Source organism: Neofelis nebulosa, chromosome 5, assembly GCF_028018385.1.
Source record: "Neofelis nebulosa isolate mNeoNeb1 chromosome 5, mNeoNeb1.pri, whole genome shotgun sequence".
Lineage (NCBI taxonomy): Eukaryota > Metazoa > Chordata > Mammalia > Carnivora > Felidae > Neofelis > Neofelis nebulosa.
The window spans coordinates 77,598,751-77,624,143 of record NC_080786.1 but is presented as its reverse complement, the minus strand read 5'-3'; the positions used below and the strand labels follow the sequence as shown (position 1 = coordinate 77,624,143).

Here is a 25,393-nt window from a genome sequence, read left to right as displayed (position 1 = left end):
CTCTCTGCCCCTCCCCTGTTCATGCTCTGTCTCTCTCTCTCTCTCAAAAAAGAATATTTAAAAAAATTAAAAAACAAAATCCCAGTTAGGAGTGCACCCGAGCAGTTCAAACCCATGTTGTTCAAGAATTAACTGTAGGAATTAGCTGAGCACCGGGTGGCTCAGTCAGTTAATTGTCAGTCCCTTGGTCTCAGCTCAGGTCATGGTCTCATGGTTTGAGAATTCAAGGCCCACATCTGACTCTTCACTAGCATCACAGAGCCTGCTTGGGATTCTCGGTCTCTCTCTCTGCCCCTCCTCTGCTCCCTCTCTCTCAAAACAAATAAACGTAGGGTTTTTTTTTTTAAAGTTTATTCATTTTGAGACAGAGAGAGCAAGTGGGGGAGGGGCAGAGAGAGAATCCCAAGCAGGCTCCGCACTGTCAGCATGGAGCTCAATGCCTGCTGGAACTCATGAAACATGAGCTCATGACCTGAGCTGAAACCAAGAGTCACTTAAACCATTGAGCCACCCAGGCACCCTAAGACGAATAAACTTAAAAAAAAAAAAAAAAAAAAAAAAAAGAATCAACTGTAGATCATGCTGTTGGGGGGTAGCAGAATTAATCTTCCCTCCTGTTACATCATTATAGCAGTACATGCTTCTAGCACTTAAAATCATAGTTTACAAACGTGTTTAACGGTTCTCCCTCACTAGACCACTAACTTCTGCAGAATAGAGAGATTGTGCCTGATTTCATCACATCAAGATGTGATAAAGTCCTTTGGCATTTAATAGGTGCTCAAATGAAAGTTTACTCAGGAAGAAAACATCTACAATTGAAGCTAAATAAATGCAAAGTAAAGCAAGGAACCTAGCATACGGATATCCACCCTCTCCAACCAAAGGAAGGCAGAATAAAAGACAAAAACTCATAAAGCAGAAGAAAGGACTCAAGGATGGGCGAAAAGGAGGGCATCTCCTCCCTCCCACCGCCACGACAGTTTCCCTGGTAGGTTCCAGAACATTCAGGCGTGGCTGGTGTCACTGCGCCCCTTGGCGACCACCTCTTGGTCAGACCATCCAGCGCGCTCACTTTCCCGCCTCATTGAGGCCCAAAGATAGGGGTAGGGCCGCGCGAAGTGCGGGACTTACGTCACGTCCGGTTCCGGACGCGGCACGCTAGAAAGAGGAGGCAGAGCGCGGAGGGGCGGAGCCAAGAAAGCGCGCGTTCTGAAAGGGGGAGGGGCCGGGTTAAGGAGAGCCGCGTCACGTCCGGCAGACTTAGAGCCCGTGCGGAGGCGGTGCGGAGCGCTTCGATACTCAGCGGCTCGGGAACTTGTGCGTTCTACGAGGCTGCGGCGGAGCCTCTATATAGAAGGCGCAAGAGGTTGGCAGCTTCGATTGAAGCACGTCGAGCGGCGATAGCAGCTAGGAGTCATGAGCGACAGCGGCGAGCAGAATTACGGCGAGCGGGTACGTAGAGATGGTGCAGGGGGCGGCTGTGTGGTCCCAGCTTGCTTCTCTTCCAGGCCCGTCGGCCTCAGACCTGGAGACAGAGGCGATTTAGGCTCCGAAGTCTGAGGCTGGGGAGGAAGGGAGTTGGGTCTAAAAAACCCTTGCGGAGAGTGTCTTTAGTCGTGAAGGAGGCCGCCGTGCGGGGTTATGTAGCTCCTTACCCAAGACGGCGGTTTTTTTCCGTTACGAGAGGGGGAAAGCTTAAAAATGGCCGCTGCGTCCCCTCGGTGTTGGGGGAGGGGAGCGGTATCTCATTTCGCCGTTGCTCTCCTGCGAAGCCTCGCTGCCGCCATCTTGGGCTGGCGGGCCGGGCGGGCTGCCAGAGGCACAAAATGGCGGAGAAGCCGCGCGTCCAAGGCGGGCCCGCGCCTCAGTGGGCCGTGTGGGGCGGGGAGAAAGAGGGGCAACCTACTCAGAGGGCGGCGTTTAGGTTAAGAAAGGATCGTCTGTGGACCCCGAAGTGATGGAATCTAGGAAGTTCTTAGGACCTCTCTTACGGTGGGGGAAACTAATCCGAGGTAGTCAAGTTCTGGGCCCGATAGAGGTGGTTTCGCGCGCGCTTTGTGTTCGGCCTAAATGGAGTGTTTCTCTTTGATACCGAAAGTGCTTTCAAACGTTAAGTCATTATCGGAGTATCCGAATAGACTAGACCCCGAGGCCGCTGAGATTTTCTTCTTAAATGGAGTAGGTATTTTTCACGGGATTGTGTAGGAGAAACTGGCGGGCAACTTGCGGCGCCGTTATTTCCTTTTGTTTTGAGGCATTCTAAATCTGTGAACCACTACTCTGTTGGTACACTTTTTTTTTCTTTTTCTTTTTCTTTTTTAAAGCCTCCACCTCTCGTGGAGTTGGGTGAATGTTAACTGGAGGAGTAAGACCGTTTCCGGGCTTAAAAAACGTGATGTAAAGCTGGTTGCGAGGCTGTGGGTACTAACAATGATGCAAAAATAGAAAACTTGCCAGAATCTTAACATTCGAGGTTGTGGAGAACTTTATTGAAGAAGGAAGTTGATTTTTTACTTGGTAGGAATACGTGGGGGTGCTTTTACAGTTTGGTAGGTTTTCTTTTTCTTCTAGGGCCATCGTAAGACCTCCGTAACAGTCGTCAGGTAAATCTATTCAAGTATCTTAGCAAACTCTTGTAAAAAGATTTGGGGCCTTTCATTAGAAAGGCATTTTTAGAAACCTCTATCATAGCTCCTGGAACGTTGTCGAAATTACTGTTTAACTTGGGAGCTAAATCTGATTGATTTTGGTCTGAGATAATCAGGCTTGACCCCCTATTCAGAGGAATATTAGCTTTTTTCATTTTTCCCTAAGGCTTTTGATCCCAAAACGTGTACGATTATTTTTATACCTTTGCTTTCTTATGGTTAGAAAGTTTGGAGTGAGCGCACAAAGGGTTAAAGCTGTGATTTCTGATTTCTGCCGGTTGACTACACTGTTGAACTGTATTTGGACTGGAAAGCAAATGATGAGTTTATGTCTTTTGTTTTCTGAACAATTATTGGGTACTATTTGCACTATTGAGAGAATGCAAAATGGCTGGTTTCTGAGAAAAGCTCTCAGTTGAACATACCTTAATGTTACTTGTAATCATGTGCTTGTGAAGACGAAACTTGCCCCAAAATAATATTTGGGCATATTTTACATATGGGAGGAAACAATTGTTGGAAGTAGGTTCCTGGCTTGAGACCGTTCAAGAGAGGTTGTCATCCAAATAATTTGACATTTTTGAACATCTGTTTTCTTCCATAATCTTATTTATGTAGATTTATTCACCAAAATCTTATGGAAGGAAAGTTACAAAATAATTTCAAGCTGTATGTTAGAAATTGATGTATTTCTTACGTAAGAGTCTTGGATCCTGGAAAGGTTTCTAAACTTTCAAGTTGTGGCATACTTCTATGTTGTTTTGTTTGGCATTTGTTTTGTGTGTAGATTGCTTTGCAATTGGTGAATTGGAAACTGAAGAGGTTAGAATAGGCCTAAAAAAAAAAGTTTGGATTCGTAGAGTGCCTGGCAAAAACCCTGAAGCTTAATGGAACAGATTAGATATAATGCTGTAAAAATGATGATGTATATAGTAGGCCTGACTGGCTATAAAAAAAAAACAACAAAAAACCCTTCTTTTGACAGTGCCTGAAAGCAGTGAAAAAGTTGCATTCAGGGTAATAATCTTGGACATGTTTGGTATGAATAGCTTCTCTGAAGCCTGAAAAATTAATTCAGCTCTAGGCCCTCAAACATTTCAAACTGTTAACGTAAATCATTAAAACAAGCCTAATCTGTATTAATGTAATCACTTAAAATACAAATCTCTTTAGTTTGGCTGGAACCCCACCCATCCCCAGCCTGTCCCTTCATTTAGCTATCCAGAATCCAGACACTCCCATATCCCCAGCATAATTCTGGAAGTTTTTTTTCCCCCCAGTCCTTTAGACTTCAGAAGTTTCTTTCCTAAACAGAATGTAGGCGTGTGATAAATTGTCCTCCATCTGGTCACCCATAGGGTTTTACTTTTTGGGTGAATGAATATACGAACAGAACTGTTGTTCAGTGTGTCCTTTTATCTTCTTTTAAATGCATAGTTAGGGTACGTTGCAGAATTTTTGTGGTTCATGTCACACTATTATAGCAGAGTGGCTTTTACCTTTATTGTGAGATTTTTTTCATGTGATCGATTTAACTCAAAATCTGTTTCTATCTAGAGTTAACTTATTTGATGTAGGCAAACCCGTGCAAAATAAAATACTTTTCATCTCCAAATTCACTTCTTTTCTAGTACTTTCCAAAAGTTGCTGGCAAATATTTTTGGGAAAAGGGTTGACCAGTCAGCCCCTTTGCAAAAAGTCCTAGCAGTTATGTCATAATATGGACAAATAACATAAAAAGAGTTGTTGGTGGCTAGTTTGTAGGTGCATAGCAATATTGAGGCGGGTAATCTTTAAGGCCTGGTAATGGTCATAGTATTCTATTTAGAGTATGCGATGTTTGTGTGTTTGGTCTTGACACTGGTTTAATGCTCTGCCTTCCTAATGAATGTAATTTCTTTAGTTTCTACAAATAAGTTTATACTTAGAGAATCCAGAAACTAAATAAGGAAACACTATTATATGAACAGGTGGTTTTAATTTCTGCCTTGCTGTCAAGATTACAATAGCAAGCAGTTCAAGAACATATTCTGGTAGAATATTGGCTATAGTTACTGTAGAAATGTTTGCACTGTAGGTACATTATCTAGTCTTACTCTTTATGGAGATGAGTAGTATCCAGATACCATCCCATCATACTGCCTTTCAGCTTTCTGCAGTTTTTCTCTTCTGCTTAATCTTGGGTTGTCTTTCTGTAGTCTTTGTTTTTGGCCCCTAACTCTGAATTCTGATTTCCAAAAACTGAACCATCTGAATCTATTTCTTTCTAAAGAATTGCAGCCATTGCACCACATTCCTTTAATAAAGGATTGAATTAATGTCAAGTGAAAGGAAATAGTTTGCATTGTTTCACTGTGAGTCTGGTTAGGTATGAGTCTCTTGAAAAAACCAGGTTGAAGAATATTTTTCTTGGTTTTAACTAAGAATGTTTTAATGTTGTTTGGAACTAGAAGGTGGCATTTTCAAACTGAAATTACAAGTGATAACAAGGTAAGTACTACGGTTTTTTTAAAGAGGAATTCAGATGGTGAGATGTTAATTAATAGCATTCACCTTTCCCCTTTATCTCTAACAAAGCCCGAAACCTAATTGATAAATATTAATATTTTCATAGTTAACATTTTGCCCAAGAGAAGTAATTTTAGAGCCTTAGCATTCTGTGTTATGTTCAGTTTTCATACATAATTGTATTTCATTATTTTTTCTAGAAGGGATAGTGATTAGTGTTTAGGAATTTTAAGTGTTTTATCCAGTTTAGTTTTTTGGGGTATGGGTTACATTGAATTTTAGATCTTGTTTTCATTTAGTCTTGTTTTTAAGCAAGCCAAAAAAAGTTGTTCACTATAGCAAATTTGAGTTTCTAAATTCTCAAAAATCTTTTTGGATTGGGTGTGGAGGTTATTTTCAGATTTCTACTTTGATTAATATAGACTGCCCAGTACTGCAGAATGCATGAGCCCCTTCTTAGAGTCAATATTATTGATGCAAGAGATGGGCTTAAAACTGATATAGGTAAGTCAGATTTTTTTTCCCCCCTTCCAGAAAATATTCTGTCTTTGGAGTATTTTTCTCCACCCAACCTTCTGGTAGAGTTTACAGAAAAATAAAAACAGTCCATTAGTATGAGCATTAACCTTTATATAGCAGGATCAACCAATTTTTCTTTGTCTCATCCCAATTTTTTAAATATTGCCTTGTTAGCAACCTACTGAATTTGTACATGTTTTTAATGTTATTTGAATTCAGTTGTAGTCCCTAGAGTAGTTCTAACAAAAAATTATGTTGATGATGTAAGTTTCTGCTTATTTCTTCACCAAATGGGCAATAACATTAGCCCAGTAGTTGGTTGTCTGGTTTTATTAAAGTGGCCACTTGAGCTCAGTAGTTGAGTTAAAATAAACCTAATATTTACATTATCTAGCAACATGTTTTTTGGTCTTTGAATATAAAAGGAGGAAGATGGTTTGGAAGAGGTAATAAAATATAAAAGCAGGAAGGCATCCATATTGAAAAGTTCCAATACATAGAGCTTTGGCCTCCATTCCAGTATTTCGTGCATCTAAAGCCCTGTTTCTGTATGTTATCTTTAGGAGGCCCCAAGAGGAAACCTGCTTGGGCATTCTGATTCCACGATTACATTTGTGCTGCCAGCAAACATATCCCATTACATTTTAGTGATGGATATTAAAAGGAAATCAATTATTGTGATTCCCTTAAAAAGCTATTTAAAATTTTTCCTGGGTTAAACAATAATTGACTTTCAGCGACAAAAAAACGAGACTGAAAATTATGCTTACTTTCTCAGGAAAGGCATCACAACACTTGCCACTATAGCCATGGTTGTCTTCATGCCCACATAAGTTATAAAGACTTTGTTTTCTCTCCCTCTCCCTCCCTCCGTCTCTCTCTCTCTCTCTCTTTTTAAAGGAAGCTTTAGCCCCAATCACCCCCAAAGAAAATAAACTAGTAAATTGTTGACAAGTGAGGTACAGGTGAGGTACAGGATAACAGGGAGAAGTAGAATGTTTTGTGAGGCAGTATTTATTTTGTTTAGGGTGTTGAACAGACACTATTACATTTTATTGATCTGTTAAGTGATGATTGAGTTTTTTGGTTTTTGGGTTTGGTTTTTTTTTTTTTTTTTTTTTTTTAATTTTAGGAGGTGAGCTATAATTTTTTCCCAATATTGCCACCTTAAAAAGTAGGATTTCTCCTTTGGACTGCATAAGATTTTAATACGTTTGTTCATTGAGGGGGAATTCACAAAAAAATTCTTTGAAAACCTCACTGTTGGATTCAAGTTCGTTTGCTTTCTTTCATAACTACTTGGATACAGTAGTTGGTTGATCTGATTTTGTCTTTTTATGGTTCTAGTGCTAAATTTAGTAGTCGGACCATTCATATTTAAAATTTCACTAGAGCAGCTTTCTAGGGGTGGGTTTTGAGCATTTTAGTCCAAATTTTCTGATTCCCTGACATTGTCTTCTACGGAGCTCTTTATGCAGTACAAAAATGTGTGACATTACATATCTTTACCTTATTTATTATCTAGACAAGTCACAATTTGTAAACCTGTCCAGCCCTGAGCTTTGTCATCATTGTACAAATGAATTGTCCGTGCTTTCCTTTCTTGCACTTTTGTATTAATGTGTCACTTTTTGACTAGAGTTGTGCTTTTGACACTTAACATTCTCTTGATGAATACAATAAGTAAGAAGTGTGAAATGTAATTAAAGTTCTTAAATGTTAGATGAACAGCAAATGTTCAGTTGCGCACTTCGCATTCAACTTAAGCATGATAAATCTATCTGAAGTAGACAATGAGAATGAGGTTGGTTACCTAGTATATTTTAGAACCAACAGGAAGCTAGTTCCAGTTTTTTGAGCTGCATATTCTAGAGTTTTTTTTGTTTTTGTTTTTTTTAATCCAAAAAGAGGGATTTTTTTTTTTTCTAGTTTCAGTTTTGGCACTGGATTTTATCCTGGAGTTTTAAAATATTCTTCATCCTGTTCTTTTTCTATTAAGGTTAATGTTGAAGAAGGAAAATGCGGAAGTCGTCATTTGACAAGTTTTATAAATGAGTATTTGAAGCTCAGGAATAAGTGAAGCTGAAATTTGAAAAAATAAAAGAAAGAATGCATGCTAATTATCAGACCAGAAGTCCCACTTGTAGAATATTGAGCAATTTGTGTGAAGTGGGGAAGATGAAAGAAGTCAGAATTTGAAACGGAAGAATGAAGAAAAGAAATAAAAATGAAGTTAAGATAAGAAGTAATCTGGAATCAGAAAGCACTACGCTAAGTAATTACTAGTCTGTTTATGTGTCCCTGTATATTTTGCTAAACATGCATGCATTATTTGTTTAATAGAAGAAAATATATACAGGGCAAAGAAGTGCCTTCCAGGGGAAACGTTTAAATTAGGTAATTCTAATTTTAACTTCTTAGTCAAATGATTGAAATGCAATTTTAAAAAATAACCCTTTGTAGTCAAATATGAGGCAGGAATGAGCTCTCCAGCATGGGTAACAGTTGGCTTCATGTTGTCTCTCTAGATTTTTTTGTATAATGCTGCTGGTCCTGGGCCATGAGTGAGTACCTCCAGAGTTGGGATTGGTGGTCTGTGCCACCTCCATGGACTCTTAAAATTCATTGACCCCTATCTTTTAGTACTGAGCAATATATAGTAGAATGTTTTCTAAGTTTGTTGTAGTTTTCCCAAAGAATGTCACCAGGATGGTTATAGAAGCAAACCAGTGAAGAGGATAGTTCCTTTTGGCATTTATGAAAATTCTTTCTAGATGGCATAGGGGAAACCTATGACCAATTAGGCCCTAACTTTAAGATGCAGGTTCTAAATTCACAAGGATGATTCTTTTCTTCTGTTTAATGCCTGTTCCAGTTGAATGACTAGGATTACTGCTAAAAATATATTAGCTTCCCTTACAATGAGGTGGGTCACATAAGTGAACAGGATCTCTAACTCAAAGTGGCAATAGTGGTAGTTCAGAAAACTGCTCTATTCCCTTTTTCTCATTTGCTGCTGTTAAAGTTTAACTGTTACAATGACGTGAGAGGTATAGATTATAAAGTAACTTAGTTTTGGTTCCTCACTCCCACCACTTACTTTGAAAAATAAACCCTAAAGGTCTGTCCTTTCCCCTTCCGTGTGTTTTGTTTTAGTTGAATAAAAGAATATGATGGTTAGCGAAATGTTACTTTCTATTGGATAGGACAAGTGAACTGTCAAAATAATACCCAGTGGTAGCTAACCAGTAGTTGTTTTCTGTTGGGAAAGCCAAGGGTATCACTTCTTCCTGAAATGAAGACAACCTAAAAAAACAGAGTTGTCAGGTCTTCTAGCTCTTGGAAAAAGTGGTTTAAATTACATATCTAAAAGGATCTATCTTCTAGGATTTTAGGGCCAGTTGTCAATATGAAATTTGTGCTTTTTATAATTATTTCTGCCTTGCAAGGAGAAGAAAATTATTCTCAATTCATAGTAGTTTCCAGCATTTGCTTTACTGGTTTGTAAATTTTGCCACGTATAAACTAATAACGTTAATTTTGCGCTCTGAATTACTTACAGATTAGGCAGAGAGCTGAGGTAAAAAAGAGGTGAATTGATACTTTCTGTTCAAGTCCATGAATTCCTGAAAGGCCCTTGGGGTCTAAAAGAGGAAAAACCTATTAATCCTCTAAATGGAAAGAAAGCACTTTGGAATTATATGGCCTAAGCTTGGATAGATGTATGGTAAAAATAAACGCTGATGCCCATAGACCATTGCATCCATTCAGGGTTTTCTTCTCTTCCCGCCCCACCCATCCCCCCCCCCCCCCCCCCAAGGCATCTTTGAGTTTGACAGTGCCTCCTCTCAGCCCTGCTCTGCCTATTGGGGAAGTAAGAGGGAGACAGGCCTCTTGTCCTGGGGCAGGTGGAGCAGAGAAAACGAGAGAAACAAGGTTCCACAAAGATAATTTCACCAAGAGAAATCAGTAGGTAGGAAGCCTAAAATTTCTGAAATTGAGTAAATCAATGAGACTTAGCATTAAAAACATGTATGGTGCTTTTAACAAATGTAGAAGATGAACTCCAAAGTTATTAGAATAAGCTCTAGTTTAGGGACTTGTATTTTTAAATGCTGTGTAGGTTTACTGTATACCTCTAAGAGCCACTGTTAAATCTAATTTACTGCATCCAGTTTCTAATACAGGAGAAACCTAATGATTTGATGGTTCCAGATCTTCTGGTTTCCTTTATCTCTTTCAAAACGTTTTTCTAAGATACTGTCATGCTCAGAATAGGAAGATGCAGAAAAAGGTATTTTGTTGAAAGGCTGAGTTAGTTTTTGTGACATGTTCCCTTTAAGTTGTATATTAGAATATGACTAAGATCCAGTCTACAGAAATGATTCCCTGAGCAGAAATTCAGGGAATTTTTTGGCTTTGTTATTTATGCTAATTGTAAGTTCATGATCCTTTTTCTTGAGGTATTGATGTCCAGAGAAGTGTTTTTGGTACGGTTTAAATGTGCTGACACTTAAAACTTTTAGCCCTAAGAGTGGACTTCAAGTTTTCCTTCTGTGGAGGTTTCCCAGCTGGGTTTGCAGATTTGCCTGTGGATTAAGGTTTAAAGTTAACTTTGTTTTTAGATTTGGCTAATAATTTTAGGTCTCATTTTTTTTTCTCGAGCTAAATTTCCTTGAATGTGTATTTCCAAAATAGCTAATGGCTAACATAACCGTAAAGGGGTTTAAATTCTTTAAGAAATATTCCTGACCAGAAAGGGAGGAGGAGGCATTATTTAGGTGTTAGCCTAACCAAATGTTAGTGTAGAAGGGGAAATCTTTGGATTCTGGCTGGTGTTTCCCCTATTCCTGGTCTAAGAAATGATTGCTTACAAAATATGTCTGCAGATAGTTAATTTTAGAGGTTGAGAGAAAAAGCTCATAATTTCGTAGATACTGTATCTTTGACCCTAGAGATTACTAGAAATTCATGAGAAGCTTCATAAGGCTTATGACCTAGGCTAAAAGTGCTGTCTCTTCTCTCAGTGGACCGACTGGTAACGCAGGTTAGAATAAGGCTTTTCTGCTTAATGAAGCCAGAGGCTTAAAAAGAGATCTTGACTTTCCACTCTTTTTTCCTTTGTATTTTGATTCCTAGGCTGATGGATTTAACTACTTGATTGATAATCTTTTAACTGTTACTGTGAGCTATTTGAGCACTCTGCTCTCCTTTCCAGGGTAAATTGTTTTCTTTTGGTTTCCACTAAAAGCTATATAATCATTCCATGAAGTAATTTTTCTAGCATTGAGATAAACAAAGACAGTTAATTTAGGGGGTCTCAATTTATCTCTTTGCTTCTAGATTAGTTTTTGCCTGAGGTAAAGATGTCAGAAACCACACCACTATTTTTGAGAACTTTGTCCAAGAAGAGGAGGGAGGTGGAGTGTGCTTTTAAATGTCTCTGTGCAGAGTATTAAATGTCTCTCTGCCAGAGAACCCCAAGAGATTAATTGGGGTCCCCTAAGATGCAGTGCACCCTTTAACCATTCCTTGTTAAAGGCAGCTGTTCTCATTAATAATAGTATCCTCTTTTTCCTTGAATTTCTTTATAGTCACTCCAGGGGAAGGAGAGGACGCTGTCACATTCCATGTCCCTTCCATGTTTTATATTGACTAAAATCTTACTAGGGAAGTTTCTAGAGTTGTCAGGCCTAATGACCAGAACTCCTTTTACTGGCAGAGTTACTCTCTTTCCTGTTCTAAACTTCAAACTCAGTTTCTTCTGTATTGCATATAAATTTTTTCCCATTATGCTGTAGACCACAGAACATATTCCAAAAAGGTTTGATGAACTGTAATTTAAAATAATCCTCTTCTATCCTTTCAAGAATGGCCAGAATATTCTGAAAGTCTACCACACAGGGAGGTCTCTGTGATCATTTTTATCCAGTAGCTTCGACATAGATTATTACCCCTATAGTAATGTTGGGTCCTCTTGAATCTGGCCATTTCTGCTCTGTCTTGGGTAGAAAGACTCACCAGACTTTATGCCTTTTAATTTGCATTAAATTGGATAACCTAAAATGAGGGTTGTCTTGCTAGCTGCTGATACCTTAGTTAGCTATCAGACTGAGTGGCTTTGTTCTCTCTCCTCTGAATCCACTGGGTTTTTTTGTCTGTTTTGGTGCATTGGCAGAACATCTCCTTGGTTCAGTTACTTTAAATGTATGCTTTTTATACTGATAAGTTGGCTGTGCTTTTGCTCATTGATGAGCTAGTCAACCCTTTTTATCCATTCTCTTTGCTGCTTTCTTTAGAGATCTTCCTTACTGTGTCACTTAACTATCAGCTAGTCTAGTTTTGATTGGGAACGCTATGGCTATACAGTATATACTTACTTAGACTTTGGTTTTTTCACATACAATTCTGAACTCTCCCTTCCTTAGCCTAGATAGGAGCCCCTGATTTAATATGTTAACTTTCCTAGCTACTTACTCCCTAATCCCCATCAGTTTGCCATGGTTCATCTCCATTTAGCTGAGGAGGCTCTAGATCTCTGGCACTATCTACTCTTCTGCACAGTTCACTGCCTTTTCTGCTGTGGCTCCATCTGGTTGCTTTATTTGAGCTTCTTAAGGGCCTCCTACCATGGTTAGGTGGAATTAGGGTCTAGTATCTTTCAAGCTGGTCCTTTCTACTAGGTTTCTACCTTTTGCTAGGACTTGAAACTGATCGTCCTTGCCTCTTTTCCCACTCAATAAATATAACTTGAGAAGTGTGAGGTCTTCTGAAAAAAATCAAAAGCATTTTAAAGTAAGTTTTATGATTTTCATAGGGTTTTGTTTTATTGATGGCAACTTGATTGAAAATAGGTATAAGATATAGGTGTCATAGTTAATAAGATTCTTTCTTACCCTAGTCTTTATGGAGTAACAATCCCAAAACACAATCCTTGGACAGTTCCCTTAACTGCTTGGCTTTGGCACCCCTTTCTGAGGAGAGTGGGGTCAGTTAATTCTTATCCCTGCTCCAGGAAAGGTGGAAGTTCAAGTAAATTGGCTTATGTCAGTTGGAGCAATGTAAATATATGAGGTATATTCAGTTCCTGCCCTTACCTATGTTTTCTTATCTTGGAAGGGGATTGCTTTCCCTCACCATTTATCTCACAGCAGCTTATTTGTTTTTAAAGTTGCCCAGAAAGTATACAAATTAAACTTTTGACATCTACGTGTAGGAATCCCGTTCTGCTTCCAGAAGTGGAAGTGCTCATGGATCTGGGAAATCTGCAAGGCATACCCCTGCAAGGTCTCGCTCCAAGGAAGATTCCAGGCGTTCCAGATCAAAGTCCAGGTCCAGATCTGAATCTAGGTAAGAAAGACTGTCTTGGGATTTTCTTCTGTTACTCTTAGCTTTGAAATTGGTGTGTGCTTTGTAAATTAGGAAGATAGAGAGGGTTGGATCATTTGTTGGCTTATTTAATATTGGTACTAGTAATGAACTTAATCATAAGTTCTGGGATAGAAGACTAAGTGGTTTTAAGAACCTGGGCTTTTGGCGTTAGGGTTCAAATCTTACCTCTATTTTTTCTGGCTTGGGCAGATTACTTAACCTTTTTCCACCTTAGCTTCCTTATCTTTAAAAGGCAAGTTAGTAATACTAGTTCTTGAGAATTGTGAGGATTCACTAGGAGTTTAAGTATGACAGACTGCAGGACATTGGCTTTCATAACTAATTCTTGATAAGTAGGTGTAGTCTAATATTATATACATGTGTATAAAACAAAAATAATACCTTAACACAGCGCACTTTTTTTTTTTTTTTTTTTTTTTTAAATGTTGGTCAAGAGTAGGCTACACATCCTTGTTTGCCCAGGACAGCCCCAGTTTATGCCTATTGTCAGGCATAATTAACTGCACCTCTTTTCTCTCTTACAATGTGTCCTGTCTGGTTTAGATGACAGTTCATATGATCACTACAGTTAGGAGCAATTGATTGGTTTTAAAACACTGCTGGAGAAAACTTACAGTGATGGTGATTTTATCTTAAGTGAATGGTGGGCATAAGTGGGAGAAGCCGAAAAAAAACAGGGTGGTATTCTGAGGGGGAAGGTGGGCACAAATTAAGCTAGTGTGAAGTGCTGCATGTTTTATGATTATCAAGGTTTTTTTTTGAGTATGTTAATTGATCTTGAGTATGTAATTCTGATCTCCTTTATCTTAATTATTTTAAGAAATGGAAGAGAGCAAGTAGTGGTTTTGGAGCTCTTCCTAGTAGAGTTGAGATGACTGTAGATACAGCAGAAAAGTCTTGATCCCATGTCTGGATTATGTTTCGCCTTTTGGACTTTAACCCTAGAATAGATTATTAGAAGAATTGGAAACTATCTTATTGTCAGCTAATTAGTTATACTCTTGAAACCTTTGTCTTAACAGGTCTAGATCCAGAAGAAGTTCACGAAGGCATTACACAAGATCAAGATCTCGGTCCCGCTCCCATAGACGATCCCGTAGCAGGTCTTATAGTCGAGATTATCGAAGACGGCATAGCCACAGTCATTCTCCCATGTCTACTCGCAGGCGTCATGTTGGGAATCGGGTAAGATGACAAAATTGTTGTTAAAGCAATGGACTTTGTCTCTTCTGTTTTGAAATTAGAACTGATTATATTTGACACTGGACTTTCAGCAGTGAACACATGAGTTCCTTAGAGTCTCCTTGTGTTCTGAGTAATGTCTCTTTAAAAGGTATTTTCTGGGGCGCCTGGGTGGCTCAGTCGGTTAAGCGTCTGGCTTTGGCTCAGGTCATGATCTCACGGTCCGTGAGTTCGAGCCCCGCGTCGGGCTCTGTGCTGACAGCTCAGAGCCTGGAGCCTGTTTCAGATTCTGTGTCTCCCTCTCTCTGACCCTCCCCCGTTCATGCTCTGTCTCTCTCTGTCTCAAAAATAAATAAACGTTTAAAAAAATTTTTTTTTTTAAAAACAAAAGGTATTTTCTATGTTAGGGCTGTCAGTCACATGTAAGCAAAATATTGGGACGGTGTAACTCATCAAAACACTCTCTTGGTTATTCCATTTAATTTTAAGTGAGTTTATTTTGGGTACTAAGGCTTTTCCCTGACTTTTTTTTCCTCTGGCTTATAGAGATAATGCTATTCTAATTATTCTTACGTGTAGAATAAATCTTAGGTGACTCCCTTGGGCTACTTGCCCTTTAATATCCTCTCACAAAACTGCCAGTTTGGTATTCACAAATAGAAGTCACTGTTCCCGCCCCCCCTTGTTTAATTCTGAGGTTGAAGTTGTTTTTGGAGTCTTTTCTGCCCATTCTTAATGCTTGTGGCTATTGCTATAATATACTAGTTACTAATTTTAATTACTTATTCCCTACTTTCACTGTTAGTGACATTTCTTAGCTTCGGTTTATAAGTTTTAAAGTGTAAACTTCATCTTTCCATTTCTAGGCAAATCCTGATCCCAACTGTTGTCTTGGAGTGTTTGGATTGAGCTTGTACACTACAGAAAGAGATCTAAGAGAAGTGTTCTCGAAATATGGCCCCATTGCAGATGTGTCTATTGTATATGACCAGCAGTCTAGACGGTCAAGAGGATTTGCCTTTGTGTATTTTGAAAATGTAGATGATGCCAAGGAAGTAAGTAAAAATTCACCTGTATCCTTGTAAAATAAGTCCTGTTGTTAACTTCCAACTACTAATGAACTTGAATAAGGATAATTTTTGCTTTTACATTGTAAATAGGGTATATTTATAGTTCTTTATTAATCTTATTTCTAAGTATTCATAAAAGTATATCTTACTGTTATTGGACAGTTTGTGGCTTTGTCCAGGGTGTATATAATAACTTTCAATACATCTTTCGAAGGCAAAGGAGCGTGCCAATGGAATGGAGCTTGATGGACGTAGGATCAGAGTTGATTTCTCTATAACAAAAAGACCACATACCCCAACACCGGGAATTTACATGGGAAGACCTACCTAGTAAGTTTAAGATTGATAGCTGAGTTTGTTTCCTCTAACAACTACGTGTACTAGGGGGAATCTTTGGCATTTCATCCAGTCCTGACACAGTATAAATCATTTTCCCTGTGTTTTTAAGTTTATATCTTGAGAGAGTGAGGAGAGAGAGAATCCCAAGCAGCCTCCATGCTGTCAGCACAGAGCCTACCCCACAGATGGTGAAATCATGACCTGAGCCAAAATCAGCATACACTTAACTGAGTCACCCAGGCACCCCATCTTGTGTGTTTTGTTTTGTTTTGTTTTAACTAGCTAAAACTGTATTAAATAGAACATATTCAGTGGGAACATTGTGTTTGTGCTGCAGACTGAGAGAGGACATCCCACCATATCATACAGAAATGCCATATATCTGGCTTTGCTTGGTAATTAATGTTCTTGATTAGACCATTTTTCCCATAAGGAAATCTTAAGTATTCTATGTAAAGTCAGGTATGGAACAAATCCTACTCAAGTGCATTTTTTAGCTTTGTTAAACAGTAGACTTCAGTTTATGCATTGGACTGTGATAGGCTGCTTCTCTCTTGTCCTCCTCGGTGTTTAAATTGACAAAAATCTGTGTTGGTCTCCCCTTTTTATTTTCCCCCTCAAATCACATTCTCCAAATAATGATTTTACTTTCTCTTCCTCTAGGGAAATATGTGGGCTTTATTAGCAAATGACTTTTAGTTGGAAGCATGTTAGCAGAATGTGTATTCCAAAAGATTTTTAAAATACATTTATGTATATTGTAAGGGCAGAGAAAGGACAGTGTTTATCCGATATCCGTGAAAATTTAAACCGGAATAATGCTACTTGCCTAGTTAACTTCTCTGTTAGAAAAGGCCTGTCTGTGAATTAATAATTAGGGAATTAGTAGATACCTTCATTTTTGCCCAATAGACGAGAGTAAAGAGGTTATAACTCGAAGCAGTTGCCCAGTTATGTCCTTAGAGCTCAGCTGTGTGGCTCACAAGACCCAAATAAGCCATGCTGCTGCTATTGTCTGAACAGTTTAAACAGTAAAAGTCATATGTACAAAGATAAGACCACATGGTATTTTATGAAGCTATATCATTTATTCATAGTGGAAGTTCACGCCGTCGGGATTACTATGACCGAGGATATGATCGAGGCTATGATGACCGAGACTACTATAGCAGATCATACAGGTAAGTTTACCACAATATGAGGTTTAAGTTGTTAAAATTTTGAAGGAAATACGTATTCTCTCCTCTCCTGAATCAATTGCAACATAACTTAAGGCAGCGCTATATGTAAATTTTAGTCTTTGATAAAATCACTTTTTATACTAAGAAATCTAGGACTAGAGTTTAAACTAGATTTTAAGGTTACGTGTCTTGTTAATTTAACTTAACGTGTATATTTCTTTTTAAACGTCAAGTTGTAAACCAACTGAAATCCCTGGTTTGAACGTGACAATAGAATCAAAATTTTAGACCATAGTTTAGATTTTCCACTTTTTTGTGCTTGTTTTGTTTTTAAGACAAGTTCCATATGCTACATTTTTAAAGTTACTGCTTTAGCAAGTGGTTTTTTTCTTTGGGTGGGTTTTTGTTTTTGTTTTTTGGTTTTTTTGTGTGTCTATAATGTGTGATGCACTAGGGAGACAGGGAAAACTAAGTCTTAGAAGAATCCAAAGAAGTAACTACTGAAGGACGATAATTTAGTGTAACAATGGTTGGTGTGTGTGTGTGTATTGTAAGTTTTATTTATTTTGAGAGAGCCTGCACAAACTGGGGAGAGGTAGAGGAGGGATTCTCTGATAGTGTGGAGCCTGACACAGAGCTCAAACTCAAAAACTGTGAGATCATGATGACCTTAGTGGAAACCAAGATGCTTAACTGACTGAGCCACCCAGGCACCCCTAGATAGGTGGTGGTGGGTTTTGTTTTTAAGTTTGAGAGTGAGTGAGCACAAGCAGAGGAGAGGCAGAAAGAAAATCCCAAGCAGGCTCTGCACTGTCAGCCCAGAGTCCAGTGTGGGGCTTGATCCCAGGAACGGTGAGATCACAACCTGAGCTAAGATCAGGGAATCAGATGCATAACTGACTGAGCCACACAGGAACCCCCCCCCCCCCGGAGTTTATTATTAAATATTGGTGACTTTTTTTAGGGGGTTAGGGAAATACCTATCATACTGAGAATACTTTTGAGGGTAAAAATGAAGTAAAATTCTTCAGTTCAGCAGCAGCAGGTAATTTAGACCCTGTATTGCTTGTGAAAATGGAAATTGTGCAATAAGTATTGACCACAACAGCTAACCATGATTCCTTAACCTTACTTTGGGGTGTGGTATTGATATGTAAATGTCTTTTTTTTTGTATGCTGTTTGGAATATTTAAAGAAGTTGAATGTGGAAGTGAGTCCTAAAGCGTGCAATTGTCCAGGATTTTATCCCTGGCAAAATCTCTCTTGGAGAGAACATATTTTTAGTTTATTTTGAGAGTGCAAGGCAAGGAGGGGCAGAGAGAGTCTCAAGCATGCTCCACATTGTCAGTGCAGTGCCAGACACGGGGGCTTGAACCCACAAAATGAGGTCATCACCTGACCCAAAGTCCAACGCTTAACTGACTCAGCCACCTAGGCGCCCAATTATATGGGACTTTAAGAGATTGATTGCAGAGCATGGGAAGATTAAGGTCTTAGGTTTGATTTTTATTCAGATGAGCATTTACTTTAGAAATGTTTGTTCTGATACTCAGTTTAGCCACCAGAGAGAGCTCTATGTCAGTTTGTTAAAAGGGTGGCAAATGTAGCCCCTTAATTACTACCAGAAAACTACCTTTCACTTCTCTGTGGGAGTTCTAACTTTACTACATTAGTAATACATTGTTTTTAAAACTTAAAAAATGAGTATGTGTTACTTTTCTGCCTTCACAGAGGAGGAGGTGGAGGAGGAGGAGGATGGAGAGCTGCTCAAGACAGGGATCAGATTTACAGGTATGGCAGGAGAGGATTTTAAATCTACACAACAGTAAGATGGCTCACATAAAAGATTTAGTTACAAGTATTTTGATGGTTAATTATAAGTTGCGTCACACAAATTAGATTGTATGAAATACAAAAATTCTGTAACTGAAACCAGGGACTGTATACGACTCCATGTGTGTGTTTACAGACGTGAATTAGGCTTACACTAGGGTATCTTCTTGTACTGTTGAGGTTTTGTTAGCTTTTAATGATCATCTCAGGATAAGCAAGTGAATATTCAAGTCACTCTGTCTTTGACAAAACAAAACCACTTTGAAGTACTAGTAAAATTTGTTCGGGTGTTGGTTCATGATGGTGTGGTTAGGAATAGTGGTTTTATTATCAGGACTAAAACGGACTTTGAAATACCATGACTGTTGAAAGTTGTATATGTCATCTAGTCTAACTTTGTGGAGTGAGTCTTAGACGGTCTTGACATTTGTTTACAGAAGGCGGTCACCTTCTCCTTACTATAGTCGTGGAGGATACAGATCACGTTCTAGGTCTCGATCATACTCACCTCGTAAGTTTTTAACTTGATTTTTTTGTTTATCAAACCACAGCAGATAATGGGTTAATTCAAGTAGTTTTATCTGTATTTATAGTCTCTCCTGCCCCTCAGTTGTGTGAGGGTTCAAGAAAGTATATGCAAACAATTCCTTGGAATCTCTCATTCTTGTTACTAATTGAAATATAAACATATTCTGGTCACCATTTGTAGCTTTTCTTTCTAGGAGTGCTTGCAAGTTTTGTATAGCAAGGAAAATTTGAGTGACTTTAAAACCTTGGCTCTTGAGTTAGACTTCCCAGCTATTTCTATTGTTTAACATTTGTTCTTTGATTTCTAATGTAACTCTTGTGTGAAAGGGGTCTTTCTCTAGTTTCCCTGTAGAGAATCTGGTGCATAGAATTTTCTAATGGTAGAATAGTCTAAAAGTCTCAACATTAAAATATGTTTGATAAATGTACTTCATTACTGAAACACTATTATTTCTTCCTAGGTCGCTATTAAAGCATGAAGTTGAAGACTTTCTGAAATTTACCCTAGAGTTGGGATATTGTTTGTGGACAATATTTTTATTGTCTCCTGTTTAAAAAGTGAACAGTGCCTAGTGAAGTTAGGTGACTTTTACACCTTTTATGATGACTACTTTTGGTGGAGTTGAAATGCTGTTTTCATTCTGCATTTGTGTAGTTCGGTGCTTTGTTCAAAGTTAAGTGTTTTCAGAAAAGTATGTTTTGCATGTATTTTTTTACAGTCTAAATTTTGACTGCTGAGAAGTTTCTATTGTACAAAACTTCATTTAAAAGGTTTTTCTACTGAATCCAGGGTATTCTGAAGATCGAAGCCTGTGTGTAAAATGCTACCATATGGTAAAAAGCAACAATAAAGTTTGGTTTTTACTTTTCTTTCTAACATTAATGCTTAGCAGAACTGTTCAGATTAGGTTGTCAGTAGCAAATTTCAAGACAAAAATACCCATTTTCCTCCAATCCATGAAACATACTATACTTAATATACCTGCAACTAAGTGTTAAAAATTATGCTTTGTAACCCTGTACTGCTAGTATTAGAACTAAGGAACTTTCAATACAGCAAATGCTTAATGCTTATATAAATGTGGATTTGTCAGCCTTTATGTAATCTGTATTATATAAAGCAGGGAATAAGAAAAGAGGTACATAATGTATGCCTTTAAAAGGCTATTTCTTAAAGCTGTTACAAGGAGATAATGGTATTTCAACTAGTTATCAGCAAGTGACAATACATTCCACCACAAATGTACTCTTGTTCTTCTAGCTTTTAGACTATGGAAAAAACTGAGTGCTTCAGAGTTCTGGAAAAGAGAAGGGAACACTACACCTGTGTTGTGGATGAACTGAAGACTGCCTGTTCATTTTTTAAATATTATTTTCAGGTCCTTTGCTTACCAAAGGAAGTCCAATTTCACTCAAATGTTTTGAGAACTGTGTTTAAATAAATGCAAATGAAAAGAGTAAAAGGCTGGTACAACTCAGTTTACAGAAAAGATTTTATTTTAACCTTGTTACTTATAGTGGGTTTTTTTTAAAAATAATTTTTAGTCCCTTGTACAGTATCCCTTGGGCTAAAATGTATTCTTCTTTACTGTTTTTTGATTTTTTGGTTTTTTTTTTTTTTTAAATAGCTGTACATTTCCTGGGAAACCTATTTAAGAGGGTAGTAGGTACATGAGTGGTCGTCTTCATTTGGATGGTGTTTACATTAAATAAGTCTAGTCTCCATACTTACCCTGAGGGTGACAAATTCAAGGGAAATTGTTACAGGTAATTTATTGAAATTAGTATGTCCCAGGTACTTTGTAAAGCACTTTACATATATCAGTTCCTTTAGTCTGTAGCAGTCATCAGATAGAACTTAACAGCTATTAAAATGGCAATGCCAAGAACTGAATGTGGGCAGATTGCAATCCTCATTCTGTACTCAGTCATGATGCCATTCTGCTGCCAGTTTGGGTAACCAGATGATTCAAGATATTGGTAATGGTGATAAGGGTGCCTGGCTGGCTCAGTTGGTAGAACATGTGACTCAATCTTAGGGTTGTAAGTTAAAGCTCCATGTTGGGCATGGAGCCTGCTTAAAAACTATAGCTAATGTGCACAGGCAGTATTTGCAGGCCTTAATTTGTTACACAGGGTGCTGTCACCCTTGCATGCCTCTCTCATACTTTGGAAACTGTCACATGCATAGAATATTACTCTTGCATGTTTGTGGGGTTTTTGTCAGTGGGTTTGTTTTTTTTTTTGAGAGGACCGTGTGTGTGAGCAGGGAAGGGGCAGAGAGGGAGACACAAAATCTGAAGCAAGCTCCAGCCTCCGAGCTGACAGCACAGAGCCCAGTGTGGGGCTTAAACTCACGAACCCCACAAGATCATGACCCTGAGCTGAAGTCGGATGCTACCAACTGAGCCACCAAAGTGCCCTTCATGCTTGTGTTTCTCATAAGCATCTGGCACTGACTTTGTACCTCCTACATTGTTTCAAATCTATTCTCAACCAGTTTTAGACTAACAGTTGGTCCCTAAGATGTAGAATGTGGTCCAGAAAGGGTTGGATTATATAGTTTTGTAGTGATAGAATGTATATGAAGGAACATGCATGGTACCACTTCCAGCTGTCTTCCTAGGTGGAAGGGTAGGTAGGCCAGCACCAAAACGGTGTGAGAATAGTGGGTATCTAGTGCAGGGCTCACTGACTGAGCTTCCCTACTCAAACTCTTAAGTCTTGTACTCTTACCTCTTGTTACAGAATGTGGGGTAAGAAATACAAAGATTTCCCAGCTCTCTAGCCCCAGGTCTAGAGCAACTTTGGAATGCAACCAGGCCTAATTGATGCATCCCAGAAGGTGTTGGCTTGCAATTAATTCATCTAAACCACCTATTATCCTGCCAGTAAGGTGTTTTTTTAAACCTAGTGATCAGTTGGACCTTTGGATCTGGAAGCATTTTGACTATAATAAATTGCTACCAGCAGGCAGAACTTGAAAATTTAGAACTCACCAGGTTTGATGGGCTAAAGAGTGGAGACTCCTTTCGTATTCTGGGATACAAAACACATCTGTTCATGTGCTGTGATGGTGGTCGTCTGGTCAGTCCTTTGGGTTAACTGTTGCCATACAACAATTTCAAGACCAAATCTAGAACCATAGGAGAGACCTTGGATAATTTAGGGATAGGATAAGTCAATGTCTTAAAATTCTTGCCTTAAGCAAAAATAACCCAGGCTTTTATATGCCAGTACTAATAATATATTGTTTACAGCTGTAGGCCTGAGATGATTGAAACCAAATGTAAAGTCAATTTGGAGGACTGCTGAATTAAAACAGTTAAAGTTCATAATCCTGCTAGGGTCTTGTGAAAGCAAACATTACTCAGGAAGTAAGTCAGATCCCAACAATTGGCATAAGTTTTTGGGTTTTGTTGTGTTTATTTGGAGGCCTTTGAGAACCTCCAAGCCCTCCAAAATGTTAGGTTGATTCCCTTACATAAGGAAAGTATGCCTCAGGGGGTGCCTGGGCTTCTCAATTAAGCCTCCCAACTTTGGCCCAGGTCAGGATCTTGCCATTTGTGAGTTCAAGCCCTGCATCAGGCTCTGTGCTGACATTTCTAAGCCTGGAGCCTGCTTTGGATTCTGTGTCTCCCTCACTGTCTCTGCCCTTCCCCCGCTCACGTTCTCTCTCTCTCTCTCAAAATAAACATTAAACTTTTTTGAGTATGCTTCAGGATTAAACTAACAATTCTCAACCTTCATTTCCTGCTGAGTATTTCAACTCTGCAAAGGCTCAAGGGGAGAAACAGTGAATTAGACTAGGGGAAAAATTTTCACCCAGGATTTTATTTACAGTATCAGAATTTGATAAATTTTATGGAGATTGTTTGCTATAAGAGTATGCACACTAGCAGTTTTGCTTCAGACAACAGACTGAGGTCTTAGGTAAGACACTAAACTCTTTGAAGAAGAGGCCAGAAATCTGAAATAACCACCTGTGCATATGAACCTTCTCAGTTTGGCCAAGGGGTTGTACAATCTTTTGTACACTGTACTGGAAAAAAAACCAAACTTACCAGAAATACTGGATACTGGTTTGCAGTTAAACTACTTGGGAACCAAGGATAGACACTTGTGATCAAAAGTCAAAACTGGGGCTTGCAGCTAGGTGAGGAATAGGATTCTGTTTGAATTACTCCTGTTAAGGCTAGGAAAACCTCAGTTTGTTTTTGTGGGGATTTACTAGGAGGGATCCTCTTTGGGATAAAGGCCAAATGGAAGCCATTTAGGACTGCATAATAAAAGTCATACCTGTCTCAGGATTGCAGAGGAGTAGTTGCTCTGGAAATAGAGAATGCAGACGTGATTTTCTGTCACTTAATTCTGCCAGTGTGGAGACCTGAGCATGTTAAGTGGTGGTTTTAAACACGCATGCTAATTAGACACTTTGTACCTGAAATTTAAAAAGGTTTTATTATTATTACAGTGAACATTTTTGAAGCAATCTTCCTATGTGTGCATCTTAACAGTTTTTGAATTCCTAAAGGTAGGCAAGCTACACCACCTCTGGACTAAATCCGGCCAGTGTCCTATTTCTAGTTTTTACAGCCTTGACCATTCGTTTCCGCATTGTATAGGACTGCCTTCCTATTTTAATGGCAGCATCAAGTATTTGTGACAGACTACATGACCCACAAAATTTACAAATAATTACTGAGCTCTTCTAAGAAAAGCTTGCTGATAACTAATTTTAGCCCACAGGTACTCATCACCTCCCCATCCTACTGAGCCTGGTTTGTAGAGGTGGCTCCCTCACTTCTATACCAGAATCAGACTAATATTCAAGACCCACTCAGGTGACTGATGAACAGCAGTTTTCCCAGTGAGAACTAAGAGTAGTGTTTATCTTGACTGTGTTGGTCTAAAACAGTTTGTGGGCGACTGCTTGGCAGCGGAATAGCAAGGTTAGTAATAAAGCAAATGCTTTATCAAATTATCAAATTTGAGTATCTATTCATGTAGGCTAAACATCACTTCACTTCCAAGAGCCTGTCTTGCTGGTAATAATGACCCAACTCAGCTCCAATGTGAACTAATAACTTGGAGAGGAAAAGAGTCCTTTGTGCCTTTTTAATTCTTTCACTGCCTCCAAGGAAAAGTGACATTGGGAATAGAGCACAAGGGTCTTCCATTATTCATTCCATTCGTTGCTGCTTAATTCCCCACTATGAGATGTGATGATGGAATTACACCCTAAATCTTGGCATTTTGTAGGAAAATGATTATTGGGCTAGAATGAGTTTAGAGCCCTAAGCAATGATCACAGGTGCCATCTTTTTTAACTTATATTCAGTTTATGCGTTCAATTTTATAAAGGTCAGGGAAGACCACATTTAATATGACATTTGAGTAGAGAGATGAAAGTGAGTCATGGATGTTTGGGGAAGGAATATTGGTGGACTAGTAAGTTCCTTGGCTTGTTCAAATCTAACACCAGGGAGGGCAGTGTGGATAAAAAAAGGAATAAGATCACGTGGATAAGCAAAGAACCATATCAATTCATGATTTTTGTAGACAATGAGGAAAATTTGGCTTTTACTTGTGATGGCATGGGGAAACATTAGGTGTTCACTGGAAGAGTGAGATGTTCACAAAAGCTCAACTATGGAGTGCCAAGCAATGTGTAATGAATAAAATGAGCTCTCCATTTGGAAGGACCAGCATATGTAGAGGTGATTATCATTATAAAATGGAAGAACTGTTAGATAGAACTTGGGATGCTATTGAAATCCTAGTGGAGGGGCCCTGGGCAAGACGTGGGTCAAATGACCACAGTACTCGGGGGTTAATGATCATGTTTGCAAAAGTGCTTTATAAGCCATAAAACCATATAAATGAAGAGAATTTTGAAAACCATCCATACATATGGAGGCTGAATGGTCACTCAGCAGACTTTAGTACAGACAGGTCTCTTAACTAACCCACAATCTCTTAACATTTCTTGTTCCCATAATTAAAGTTTTTTTGTTTGCCAACTTTTTCAACCTTGTAGAGCTCCTCCAGATACTTCCAAGGGAAATTGGTCAACTATTGCTGTGTAATAAACCATAAAAACTCAGAGGCATACAGTAAGTATTTAGCTGCTGATGTCAACTAGGCTCCCCATCTGCAGGACAGGTGGTGTCTTAACCTAGACTGCACT

The 25,393-nt window shown here is 38.7% G+C and overlaps 1 protein-coding gene across 3 annotated transcripts; it reads left to right on the top strand.

Annotated features, from left to right (window-relative positions):
- The first annotated feature begins 1,249 nt into the window (after positions 1–1,249).
- TRA2B (transformer 2 beta homolog) lies at positions 1,250–20,086 on the top strand. 3 transcript variants are annotated; one of them, XM_058730756.1, is made up of 9 exons: positions 1,250–1,455; positions 12,895–13,028; positions 14,093–14,255; positions 15,119–15,307; positions 15,537–15,652; positions 16,759–16,842; positions 18,574–18,633; positions 19,116–19,186; positions 19,665–20,086. In XM_058730756.1, exons 1-9 carry the CDS (start codon positions 1,420–1,422, stop codon positions 19,673–19,675), a joined length of 864 nt encoding a protein of 287 aa, XP_058586739.1. In that variant the 5' UTR covers positions 1,250–1,419; the 3' UTR covers positions 19,676–20,086. The 3 variants fall into 3 exon arrangements, with proteins under 3 accessions (XP_058586739.1, XP_058586738.1, XP_058586740.1); XM_058730755.1 differs by having other exon boundaries at positions 19,113–19,186; XM_058730757.1 differs by lacking the exon at positions 12,895–13,028 and having other exon boundaries at positions 19,113–19,186.
- Positions 20,087–25,393: the final 5,307 nt, after the last annotated feature.